The following is a 13786-nucleotide window of genomic DNA, read 5'->3' as shown; positions in this document are numbered from 1 at the left end:
AAAAAAATAAAAAATAAATAAAAGCTTCAGTTTTTGGAGAGGAGTCCAGAGATGGTATTTTCCCACTTAGCTTAATTTTTTTTGACCTAGCACTTTTTATTTTACAATCTTGTCTGCACCCTTTGGAGATGCTAGAGCCATGACCTTACCTGAGTTTCACTTTACTTTCAAAAGTGTGTGCCTCTCCAGTGGCCACTGCATTGGCCACAGATGGTGGGGGTCCGCAGGACAAGGGCTCACAGACTGGATAAGGCTGGCTCCATGTCCCTTTCTCTGTACAAACCAGATCTGAACTGCCTTGTAGGACAAACCCAGATCTGCAGTTGTAAGTTATCACATTTTCCTCCCAAGAGCCGCTAGCACTGATGAATGCATTTGGTATTGTTGGGGGGGATCCACAAGAAGTGTGTTCACAGTATGGGAAGCCAGAGCTCCACTGGCCATTGGCTTCACAGGTGATTTCAGAAACTCCATGGAGCTTGAAGCCTTTGAAGCACTGAATCTGGGCTGCCTTTCCGCAGCCAAAATCTGTCCCATTGGCAGCTCCATTTTGAATCACTGGCGTGGCACACCTACAAGGCAGGCAGGAAGGCGGGCTGCCACTCCAGGAACCGTTGGAAAGACACCTTCTTGAAGGACTTCCATGGAGCTTATAGCCAGGAAAGCACTGATATTGTATATGCCCCCCATGATAAAAGGAGAAGCCATTAGAAAAGCCATGGGGAAGATCTTCAGGAGGGCCACAGTTGACTGGTTTACAGAAAGGAAACTCTGCATCCCAGTTACCATCAGACTGACAGGTGAGTTTTGGAGCACCATGCAACATGTAGCCATCCTGACAGTGGAACACCACTTCCTTTCCAAAGCCATAGTCCAGGCCATCCATCACTCCATTTGCCACCTGCGGTGGGGTGGCACATCTGACGGGCACACAGATGGGAGTGGTTCCATTCCAACTTCCGTCGGCAAGACAGACGCGACTCCTGGCTCCCTCAAGTAAGAACCCGACATTGCAAGTGTACTCAACCTCTTTTTGGAATGTATATTCATTTCCTTTCACCTGACCATTGGCTGAGACTGGAGGTGACCCACAGTCCACAGGAACACAAACTGGCTCATTCTCATCCCAATTTTTATTTTGTTGGCACGTTCTCCTCTCGGGGCCATTCAACACATACCCAGGATTACACTCATAGTGCAACACACTCAGGTATGTGTAGTTGCTTCCTTTGATGGAGCCATTCATAAGTGGATTTGGTGTTTTGCATGAAATGGCCTCACACCGTGGAGAAACACCACTCCATTCTTTGTTCTGTAGACAAAATCTCATGTCGGAGCCCAGCAGAACGTGTCCAAGTTTGCAGCTATACTGTACAGCATTGCCCATGGTTGTCTCTGTAAAATGCAAAAATCCATTTTCAGGAGCAATGGGCAAGTCACACTCAATTGAAATGCAGGATGGGGCACTGCCATTCCAAGTGCCATCTTCCTGGCACATCAGCACAGGGCTCCCTAAAAGCTCATATCCTGGATTACAGGTGTATGAAACAACGGCACCATATAGAAAGTTTGCTGAATGTGTAGTAGGAAATCCTTTCGTGCTTCCCCCAGTTTTAGCCCCTGCTGTCAGATGGTGAGGAGGGCGAGGAGTCAGATATGGAACTTCCATCATATCTTCTTCTTCTCCAAAATATCCCTGACCATCTTTCACCTTAGTACATTCTCCAAAATCAATATGAGGCGGGAGACCACAGTCTATGGGTACACATGTTGGTATGAAGCTTGACCATCCTGACTCTTCACAGGTCTGCATGGCATGACCAGCTACCTGGAACCCAGGTAAGCAGCTGTAGATGATCATGGCCCCGTAGCTGTAATCTGCACCTTCTACAAAACCATTTTCAATGGGTTGTGGGGGATTACAGTGGATGGCACTGCATGATGGAACATCCATATCCCATTCGCCTGTCTCTAAACAAGTCAAGGCTTTGGGACCTTCCAGCCTGAAGCCTCGGTCACAGGAGTATGTAATGGTCTGCCCATAGTGTAGGTTCGTGTAAGAGAATTTGCCGTTTGAAATCTCCTTGGGCGTTGGGCACTCAATGGGTTTACAGGTGGGTTTTCCTCCAAGCCAGTGGCCATTTTCTCCGCAAAGGATGGTAGTATTTCCCACCAGCTCAAAGCCGGGCTTGCAGGTATAGAGAGCTGTGCTGAGATAGGCAAGACCTTGTACGTCGATGATGCCATCAAGAATTTCCTCAGGGTGGGGACATTCCACGGGGACACATTCTGGCAGTGGAAAACTCCATGTACCATCAGCTTGGCAGGAGGTGGTAGGATCCCCTCTCAGGAAAAATCCATCCACGCAAGAATACTTGACGGTACTTCCAAAATGAAGAGCCGAAGAAGGAGCGGGGACACCAAAGGAAATGAGGGGAGGTGGGAGGCAAAGAACCATCTTACAAAGAGGAAAAGAATCATTCCATTGCTGTGATGGCAAGCATTTCAGGACAGAGGGCCCCTGAAGGGCATGTCCTTCTTTACAAGAAAATGTTACCACTCCTACTTCAGTAGCTAACTCCTTCAGGACGAGCTGGTTTTCCAAGAGGGGAGGCTCTGGGCACTTGGCAGGCACACACTTCTGGTTTGGCTTCTTATTCCATTTGCCAGATTTCTGGCACGTCCAAGAATTATCACCGATAAGCTCATAACCCTCATTACAGAAAAACTGAACCTTGGACCCTACTTCAAAATTTTCTCCTTTCACGTAGCCATTCTGGATCAGGGGAGGTTTTCCACAGTTGAGAGGGATGCACGACAGAGGGGATTCACTGTGCCAGTGGCGATTGGCTTGACAGACAAATACGGGACTTCCAACTGACTTATAGCCTGGATTACACCGGTATCTCACTTCACTCTCAAAGATCCTGCCAGTTGTATGCTGTATAATAGGGAGAAAACACTTAAGTATAATTTGTATAACAAATAATATAATTAACTAAATACACTGAATAGTAATAAGAAAATAGACTAAAATGCCTATGTTAAAACAAATCAGTTAAGACATAAGCAAATAAAGATTTATGTTTTTTTTTAATTAGGTCTATTCTATTTTTAGTAAGTGAAAAGGACAGGTCAAATTAGGTAATCCCTATTGCAGAAATGCCTACAAAAAGGCTGAGCCTATAATAAGTAAAAGATCAATAGTTTTTAAATTGATGATTTGGTAGACTACTACCAAAAATTATAAATTACTTAGTAAGTTCAAAAACATCTTGCTCACCAAAGCAATGCTCTCGTTTGTTGCTTTAACCACAGAGAAGGAAACATACACATACAACCTACATTTGTTAATGTTGTCAAAAAAGCAAATAAAATATTTTTCATGGTTATATTCCTAATAGTACAAAGTTTTGTGTTCATTCTTAACATACTTTTAAAAAATTGCTGCTATAAAGATGGGAAATTATTTTATCTTTTAAACAAAAAGTTAATATTCATGATCTCAACAGTTAAATAAATAAATGACTAATATGATTACAGGTCATTTTTAGGCACTACCAAAGATGAGTTAGTTATGCAAATGTTAAAAAGATTATCATTGTAAAAAGTCTAGCTTCCATGCTATAGTGAACTTCTTGCTCTAGTGGACATAATTCTTTGTTTTGTTTACTTATTATTTCTTGGGTACCCCCACACACATGTAAACGCCATGCCATCACAGACCTAATCTGTATCGTTAAATACTAGCTCTCCAATGCTTACCTGGCACCTAGTAGGAGCTCCAGAGATATTTGTTAAATGAAGAAAGCCTCCTTATCTATATATACTCTCTTCCAATGGAACACTACTACATTGGAGCAAAGGCATTAAACAGAAGGTGTTTGTTTACTGTTGTTTTAGAATATAAAGGAGAAAAGGTATTATGTATGTGTGGGTTTTTACATAATGTTTAATTAGAATATTGTCTCTTTAAAATAGCTCTTGATTTGGGGAAATAGATTAGGCACATATTAATGTGAAAGGAAAATATGTGTGGATCTGATAGAACCCTTTGTCCTGGTGAAACTACCTTTAGGTCCACTGAAAGAACTGTAGTAACTGCATGATAGTGAATGGATGATTCACCTCATCTTTTGTCTAAAAATTAGAAATGATACTAGATTTCTCTGGGTTCCATTAGACCTTGATTTCTATAAAATATACATCCATCTTGGAATAATTTCTTCTACAAAGGAAAACAATATTATATTAAAATTGGCCCATTCTAACTTCATAGTTAGGGCTAAGGTATTGCTGCAAAGCACTTCAAATGTCTACATGCTAGCAGAAGGTAGAAAGCTATACACTAAAAGGATTACTAATCTCTATCAACTTCTCTCCAATATTCACTACCAATAGGTCTAGCCACTTGTGTTTTTCCACAGTTAATCTGTTCAGTGTCCTGCTTCTGAATTCCAGGTTAGCCACAGGGGGCTAGCTGTCAGTGATGAAAGCCACGGGCCACTCACTCATTAGTCTCTTACCTCCAGAAAGCCATTCTCCACCTTAGGCGGTTCATTGCAAGACACAGGGTGGCATGTGGGTATGGGGCTACTCCACTGTCCTGTGGCTTCACAGGTACTCTTCTTCTCCCCTTTGATGTAGAACCCCTTGTTGCAGCTGTAAGCCACCATGGCCCCAAAACTGTAGTTTGATCCACTTGCATAGCCATTCATGATGCTTGGTGGCTCTCCGCACCGCACAGGGATGCACTGGATGGACATGGGGGAAGGGTTCCACTGCCCACCTCTCAAACATTCAATCTTTGCTGAGGTGTTCAGTACAAAACCTTCTGTGCATTTAAAGCTCACAACTGACCCTGCTGCAAATTTTGCTTTGCTCACAGATTCTAAAATGCTATAGGAAACAGATGGGGGTTTTTCACAGAAATGAGCTATACAACGGGGCATGGCCTGACCCTCTGGGGGAACCCATTTGCCCTGGGCATTGCAAAAGAGCTGGGAATTGTCTGCCAGGCTGTAACCATCTGAGCAATAGTAGAAGGCAATGTCTCCAAATAACCGATGGGCAGTCTCCGGAGAGGCGTGTTCCACGTTGGGGGGCTCATCACAGGAGACAGCCAGACACTGCTGGTTACTTCCATTCCATTTGCCATTGGCCAGGCATTCAATGGTGTCAGGACCAGCAAGGGTATAGCTATGAGATTGGGAGGAAAGGAACAATAACTGAGCATAATATTTGAGGAAAGGTGTTTGTGTCTTCGTAATTCTGTTTTTATTTATTTTTTTTACTCTTTCCAACAATGACTACTTTTAATTGTTATCCTTTAAAATAATATTTATTAAGATGGAGGTGTAGTAGGAGAACTCTACAGGCTCATCTCATCCCTCAAACACAACTAGATAATTATCAAATCACTCTGAATACCCAAGAAATCAACCTGAGGATGGACAAACTGTACAACTAGAGGGAGAGAAGGGGCCACAACAAGTAAGTGCAGAGACATGGTATAGGGGAGAGGATCGTGGGTGCTGTGGAGGGGAGGGAGCCCTGGTCTCGGACAAAGGTGAGAGAAAAAGGAGTGTTCAGGGGAATGCACACAGAGAACACTTCCCCACAGCCATTTGCTGGGAAAATGACAGGGGTTAATTTTCATGAGTTTTTGCAACCAGTGGGTCTTGAAAACTGGAGTTTTAAAGCTTGGCAGGCTTGGCTGGTACAGAGACCCTAGGCACTGCCCTACTCCTGGAAGGAAGGCAAGCAAGCAGCTCTGGGGTGGGGGTGGGGGGCAGATGGCATCATCTGAGGAATGCCCAGGTGACATGCAGAGACAGTTTGCTCTTCTTAGAGAGCATCTGTGAGAGGTGGCATTTGCAGAGTTGCCTCTTCAGGGACAAAAGAGCTGGTGGGTGCCTTTTCCTTCCCTTGCGCCTCAGCATAAACACAGAGCCACTTGTGGTTAACAGTACAGCACCGACACTGGCTGCCTGACCTGTTTATACCAGGTCCCAAACCCCTGTGCTCTGCTGGGACTGCCCTTTTTGGACAAATGTGTCTCAGGGCCAGCGTGGCGGGGCCCCTTCCCCAGAAGACCAGCAGAAACCCCTGTCCACACCACGTCTCCCAGCCAGAGTTCTGCGAGGCTTCAGTTCTAGTGGAAGTAGTGTCAGGTCTCATTTAACAAGCACAGCAGAGCAGCACACGTAGTTAAAACTCACTGCACTCTGGCCAAGGATCAAGCACTGCCCAATGCAGACAAGGAGAACCTCTGCAGACAACTGGCCTGAAGAATACAGCAGCCAAAACACAGCAGCAGAGTGCACACAGCACACACCAGATGTAATCCCTGAAGTGCCAAACCCTGAAAACTACGTGACCACTTCTTCAAAAAGCTGTTACTCTCAAAAGCAGGACACATAACAGGCTTTTTGAACACACAGCAAAAGACGGAGACTTAGACAAAATGCCAAGATGGAGGAATTCATCCCAAATGAAGCAACAAGATAAGGTCATGGTCAGAGATCTAATTGAAACAAATGTAAGTAATATACCTGATGGAGAATTTAAAGCAACAATCATAAGAATACTTACCTGGCTAGAGAGAAGAATGGAAGACTTCAGGGAGGCCCTTAACACAGAGATAAAAGAGTTTAAAAAAAAAAAAAACAGTCAGAAATGAAAAATGCAATAACTGAGATTGGAAACAGACTGGATGTAATGAACACAGGCTGGAAGAAGCAGAGGTACAAATTAGTGAAATAGAAGATAAAATTATGGAAAATAAGGAAGTAGAACAAAAGAGAGAAAGAATTATGGATCATGAGAATAGACTTAGAGAACTCAGGGACTCCATCAAATGTAATTACATTCATGTCATAGGAGTCCCAGAAGAAGAAGAGAAAGAAAAGAGGGCAGAAAATTTATTTGAGGAAATAATAGCCAAAAACTTCCCTAACCTGGAGAAGGAAACAGACATCCAGATCCAGGAGGCATAGAGAACTCCCATCAAAATCAACAAAAGTAGGCCAACGTCAAGATATACTGTAATCAAATTTGCAAAATATCTGATAAAGAAAAAATCCTAAAGCAGCAAGACAAAAGAAGTCCCTAAATTAAAAGGAAAGACCCATAAGGCTATCTGCAGATCTCTCAACAGAAAGTTGGCAAGCCAGAAGAGAGTGGCATCATATTCAATGTGCTACATGAGAAAAATCTATAGCCAAGAATACTCTACCCAATGACAGCAAGACTATCATTCAGAATAGAAGGAAAGATAGAGTTTCCAAGACAAACAAAAACTAAAGGAGTTCATGACCACTAAACCACCCATGCAAGAAGTATTAAAGGGGACTCTTTGAGTGGAAAGGAAAGACCAAAAGTGACAAAGACAAAAAGGAACAGAGAAAATCTCCAGAAACAATGACAAAACAAGTAATAAAATGGCACTAAATACAAATCTATCAATAATTACTCTGAATGTAAATGGATTAAACGCTCCAATCAAAAGACACAGAGTGTCAGAATAGATAAGAAAACAAGACCCATCTCTATGCTGCCTATAAGAGACTCATTTTAGACCTAAAGACACCTGCAAGTTGAAAGTGAGGAGATGGAGAAATATTTATCATTTATCATGCAAATGGACATCAAAAGAAAGAGTAGCTATACTGTATCAGACAAACTATATTTTGAACCAAAGACTGTAACAAGAGATTAAGGGCACTATATCATTATAAAGGGGACTATCCAGTAAGAAGATATAACAATTGTAAACATTTATGCCCCCAACATGGGAACACCTAAATACATAAACAGTTAATGACAAACATAAAGGAGCTAACTGATAACAATACAATAATAGTTGGGGCTTTAATGCTCCACTTACATCAATGGACAGAAATTCTAAATAGAAAATCAACAAGGAAACAATGGCTTTGGATGGCACCCTGGGACAAATGGTTTTAACAGAACATTCCATCTGCAAAATACACATTCTTTTCAAGTGTTCATGGAACATTCTCCAGAACAGATCACATATTAAGCCATGAAACAAGCCTCAACAAATTCAAAAAGACTAAAGTCATACCATGCATCTTTTCTGACCACAACGCTATGAAACTAGATGTCAATCACAAGAAAAAAATCTAGAAAAACCACAAATACATGGAAGTTAAATAACAGGCTACTAAACAATGAATGGGTCAACCAGGAACTAAAAGAAGAAATAAAAAATACAGGGAAGAGCCGAGATGCCCTTCAACAGACAAATGGATAAAGATGTGGTCCATATATACGATGGAACATTACTCAGACATCAGAAAGGACGAATACCCAACTTTTGCATCAAGATGTATGGAACTGGAGGAGATTATGCTAAATGAAATAAGTCAAGCAGAGAAAGTCAATGATCATATGGTTTCGCTTATTTGTGGAACATAAGGAATAGCAGGGAGGACATTAGGAGAAGGAAGGGAAAAAATGAAGGGGGGAATCGGAGGGGGAGACGAACCATGAGAGACTATGGACTGTGAGAAACAAACTGAGGGTTTTAGAGGGGAGGGGAGCGGGGGGGTGGGTTAGCCCGGTGATGGGTCTTAAGGAGGGCATGTACTGCATGGAGCACTGGGTGTTATACACAAACAATGAATCATGGATCACTACATCAAAAACTAATGATGTACTGTATGGTGACTAACATAATAAAAAGAATACAGGGAAACAAATGAAAATGAAAACACATCAGTTCAAAACTGTTGGATGCAGCAAAAGTGGTGGTCCTAAGAAGGAAGTTTGTAGCAAGTACAGGTGTACCTGAAGAAGCAAGAAAAATCTCAAATAAACAATCTAATCTTACACCTAAAGGATCTGGAAAAAGAACAACAACAACAAAAACCTAAAACCCGTAGAAGGAAGGGAATAATAAAGAATAGAGCAGAACTAAATGATATAGAAACTAAAAAAGACAATAGAACAGATCAACGAAACCATGAGCTGGTTCTTTGAAAAAAATCAATAAAGTTGATAAACCCCTAGCCAGACTTATCAAAAAGAAATGAAAATGACAAAGAACTCAAATAAATAAAATCACAAATAAGAGAAGAGAAATAACAACCAACACCACAGAAATACAAACAATTATAAGAGAATACTATGAAAAATTATATGCCAATAAATTAGACAACCTGGAAGAAACGGTAAATTCCTAGAAACATATAAATTACCAAAACTGAAACAGGAAGAAATAGAAAACTTGAACAGACAATCAGCCAAGAAGTTGAATCAATAATCCAAAAACTCCCAACAAACAAAAGTCCAAGACCAGATGTCTTCACAGATGAACTCTACCAGACATTTAAAGACGAGTTAATACCTATTCTTCTCTATTCCAAAAAATAGGAAAGGAAGGAAAACTTCCAAATTCATTCTATGAATCCAGCATTACCTTGATACCAAAACCAGATAAAAACTCCACGAGAAAAGAGAACTACAGGCCAATATCCCTGATGAACATGGATGCAAAAATTTTCAATAAAATCCTAGCAAATTGAATCCAACAGTACATTAAAAGAGTCATTCGCCACAATCAAGTGGGATTTATTCCTGGGCTGCAAGGGTGGTTCAATATTCACAAGTCAATCAATGTGATACAGTACTTTTATAAAAGAAAGGATAAGAACCTTTCAATAGATAACAGAAAAAGCATTTGACAAAGTGCAACATCCACTCATGATAAAAACCCTTAACAAAGTAAGGTTAGAGGGAACATACCTCACATAATAACGTCCACATATGAAAGACCCCACAGCTAATATCATCCTTAATGAGAAAAAAAGGAGAGCTTTTCCTCTACAGTCCGGAACAAGACAGGGATGTCCACTCTTACCACTATTATTTAACATAGTACTGGAAGTCCTAGCCACAGCAATCAAACAACATAAAGAAATAAAAGGTATCCAAATTGGTAAGGAAGAAGTCAGACTTGCACTATTCGCAGATGACATGATACTCTATATAGAAAACACAAAAGACTCCACCAAAAAAATTGCTAGAACTGATACACGAATTCAGTAAAGTTGCAGGATACAAAATCAATGTACAGAAATCTGCTGTGTTTCTATACACCATTAATGAAACAGCGGAAAGAGAAATCAAGAAATCAATCCCATTTACAAATGCACCAAAAACCATAAGCTACCTAGGAATAAACCTAACCAAAGAGATAAAAGATCTATACTCTGAAAACTATAGAACACTTACTAAAGAAATAGAAGAGGATACAAAGAAATGGAAAAACTCATGGATTAGATGAACAAATATTATTAAAATGTCCATATTACCCAAAGCAATCTATAGATTTAATGCAATCTCTATCAAAATACCACCAGCATTCTTCACAGAGCTAGAACAATCCTAAAATTTTTATGGAACCACAAAAGACCCCAAGCAGCCAAAGTAAACTTGAAATAGAAAAGCAAAGCTGGAGGCATCACAATTCCAGACTTCAAGTTATATTACAAAGCTGTAGTCATGAAAACAGTATGTTACTGGCACAAAAATAGACACATACATCAGTGGAACAGAATAGAAATCCAGAAATAAACCCACAATTATACGGTCAGTTAATCTTTCATAAAGCAGGAAAGAATACACAATGGAAAAAAGACAGTCTCTTCAACAAAGGGTGTTGGGAAAACTGGAGAGCAACATGCAAAAGAATGAAACTGGACCACTTCTTAAACCATACACAAAAATACATTCAAAATGGATTAAAGACCTAAATGTGAGACCTGAAACCACAAAATACCTAGAAGAAAACATAGACAGTAGTCTTTTTGACATCAGCCATCGCAACATTTTTCTAGGTAGGTCCCTTAGGGCAAGAGAAACAAAAGCAAAAATAAACTATTGGGACTACATCAAAGTAAAAAAGCTTCTGCATAGTGAAGGAAACATCAGTAAAACTAAAAGGCAACCTATGGACTGGGAGAAGATATTTGCAAATGACATATCTGATAAAGGGTTAGTATCCAAAATATATAAAGAATTTATGTAACTCAACACCCCAAAAAAATAATCCAGCAAAAAAATGGGCAGAAGACATGAATAGACATCTTTCCAAAGAAGACATACAGACGGCCAACAGAAATACGAAAAGATGTTCAACATCACTCATCATCAGGGTAATACAAATCAAAACTACAAGAGATATCACCTCACACCTGTCAGAATAGCTAAAATAAAAAACACAAGAAACAACAAGTATTGGCGAGTATGTGGAGAGTAAGGAACCCTCTTGCACTATTGGTGGAAAGGCAAACTGGTGCAGTCACTCTGGAATATAGTATGGAGGTTCCTCAAAAAGTTAAAAATAGAACTACCCTATGATCCAGCAATTGTACCACTGTGTATTTACCCAACAACAGCCAAATTATTGAAAGAGCCCAAAGGTCCACCAACTGGTGAATGGATAAAGAAGATGTGGTGTATACATATACAGTGGAGTATTACTCAGCCATAAAAAGAATGAATTCTTGCAATTTGCAATGACATGGATGGAGCTAGAGTACTATGCTAAGCGAAATAAGTCAGAGAAAGACAAATACCATATGACTTCACTCATATGTGGAATTTAAGAAACAAAACAAATGAACATGGGGGAGAGAAAAAAAGAGAGGAAAACCAAGAAACAGACCCTTAACTGTAGAGAACAAACCGATGGTTACCAGGGGGGAGGTGGGTGGGGGGGATGGGTTAAATACGTGATGGGGATTAAGGAGTGCACTTGTGATGAGCACCAGGTGTTGTATGTAAGTGTTAAATCATTAAATTCTACACCTGAAACTAAATTCACGCTGTATGTTAACTAACTGGAATTTAAATAAAAACTTGGAAAGAAAAGAAAATATTTACTGCTCGAATACTGAGCTTACTGATCAAATGACCTTCATTTAGGATATAGAAATACATCTTGATATTAATAGTAATGCTTGTTTAGAAAGGGAAGTGGATTTAAAATTTTTGCTATTTAAGGACCTCTAAAACTTGTTGCACATTTCTTTAAAAATAAAAATGACTCGGTTTAAATTTAAAATATCATCTGTCTATAGATGGTTTTAGTTGATTTTATCACTAGTCTTTGAAACAAAAGCACTAATGAACCATATGTAGCCCGCACATAACTCATGCACTTACTTGTATTCAGTGAAATTTAAAGCAATGATTGTAATTTTAGTCTCCAGGGCTTCCTAAACCCTTACCCAACCAAGTGTTAGCATTTCGAGCTGTGTTCTGCATATGGCTCTGCTATTCAACCAGTATGAATCAATTTTGCTTAATAACTCTCAGTCTTTCTTTATGCACTTAACAGATATTTTCCCACAGAGGGTGACAGATTGATGATTTGCAAAAATCGTAAATTATTCTCAAGTGCTCTCTCAATGAAGGAGAACAAAATATTACAGTATGTAGTATTAGAATAATTACATGTGAGTCATTCTTAACTTGATTCTCGCTTTCTCACTGAAGAGAAAGATGACAGAATTTTAAAGGAATGTCTAACACCTGAGTCGTCTGTCATTTTGATACTAATGAAGGATAAGGGGACCAAAATAATTAGGCACCTAATTTAATCCTGTTTAGACATATTAATTTTTTCATTTTACAGATGAGTGAATGGTGGTTCCACAGGCTAAGAGACCTGTCTGGAGTCACACAGTTGCAAGCAGCTGAGTTAAAAAACTGAATTTGATTTACAAGATTCCAACACTTACCCTTTTCCATGACATTGCTGTTGCCTTCCCTTTTTCTTTTTTAAAATGAGGCAGCTCATAATTTGCAGATGTCCTGTGGAAACTGCACTGCAGTGTCACCTAGTACAAATTATTTGACCCACCTTTCAGCAAAGGTTCTTAAGTCATTAGTTAGCAAACATTACTCCTAAGGTCCCTTTTAGTTTTATAAGGAATCTGCTATGATAGAGAGGTTGGAGTTCATCCCCCTCACTGGCCAGATTCATGAAATCTATAGAAAGCAGAAAGATCAGGGAGAAAATGGTAGAGCATCAGCAGAGACGTATGCATCCACCCTACCTAGGGCCATTTATCCTGCTATGGACAGAAGTCGTCTTGAAATACTCACAGACGTCCCTGACAACTATGTGCAGTCTCTAATTAGGGTCTGCTGCAATTCATTGTTATGGATAAGCTCTGCTCTTCCTATTAGAATTCAAACTTAGTAAGTTTTTAGATGGCTTCTGTCTAGGAGGATATAGGAAGTTATATAAAGACAATATGCTAAAGACATAATTTTATTATTAAAAAAACCATTTTCCAGGTCTGAGTGCCCAGATTCTACTGTTCCTGTGTAGAATGTGCTCTAAGTTCCATTTATAGAGACTCCTGATGTTTTATATTTTTATAGCACAATTTACATCCTCTGCACACTTTGAACCATGCCTCATTATTTTCATGGGTCCCTTGATGCTGCTAGCGTATTTCATTGGTGGAAGTTCACAAACACCTGAGACATCCCTGATTTATTAGGATCCATTGTACCATCTATAAAATGCTCCCTTTATTTCATGGGCCCAGCTACTTTGAGGTAGAAGCATCTGCCTCCAGAACCTTCCTTCTTCTTCAAAGCCTCTTAAGGACACAAAAATTGTGTATAGTAATTTGGCAGCACTTTGTTAGGTTTCTGACCCCTTATCTTCAAGAAAATCCCCACCAACTACTCTTCCCTAATGAAAAATCATAGCAACACTCTTCTGTAAAGTAATGGAAGA

The 13786-nt window shown here is 39.9% G+C and overlaps 1 protein-coding gene across 4 annotated transcripts in view; it reads right to left on the bottom strand.

The window, feature by feature from the left end:
• Positions 1-13786, bottom strand: part of SVEP1 (sushi, von Willebrand factor type A, EGF and pentraxin domain containing 1) — a 195020-nt gene that overhangs the window by 36151 nt on the left and 145083 nt on the right. For all 4 annotated transcript variants that reach the window (XR_004819523.1, XM_035723592.1, XM_035723593.1 and 1 more), the window contains 2 exons: positions 4527-5199; positions 150-2941 (listed from right to left, as the gene is read on the bottom strand). Coding sequence is in view for 3 of the 4 variants with exons in the window: in XM_035723592.1 (XP_035579485.1) it covers positions 150-2941; positions 4527-5199 (3465 nt within the window). In the remaining variant the exon portion in view is untranslated. The remainder of the gene's footprint in view (positions 1-149; positions 2942-4526; positions 5200-13786) is intronic.

The sequence above is a fragment of the Zalophus californianus genome, chromosome 13, assembly GCF_009762305.2.
Source record: "Zalophus californianus isolate mZalCal1 chromosome 13, mZalCal1.pri.v2, whole genome shotgun sequence".
NCBI lineage: Eukaryota > Metazoa > Chordata > Mammalia > Carnivora > Otariidae > Zalophus > Zalophus californianus.
This window is presented reverse-complemented; position numbering and strand designations above follow the sequence as displayed.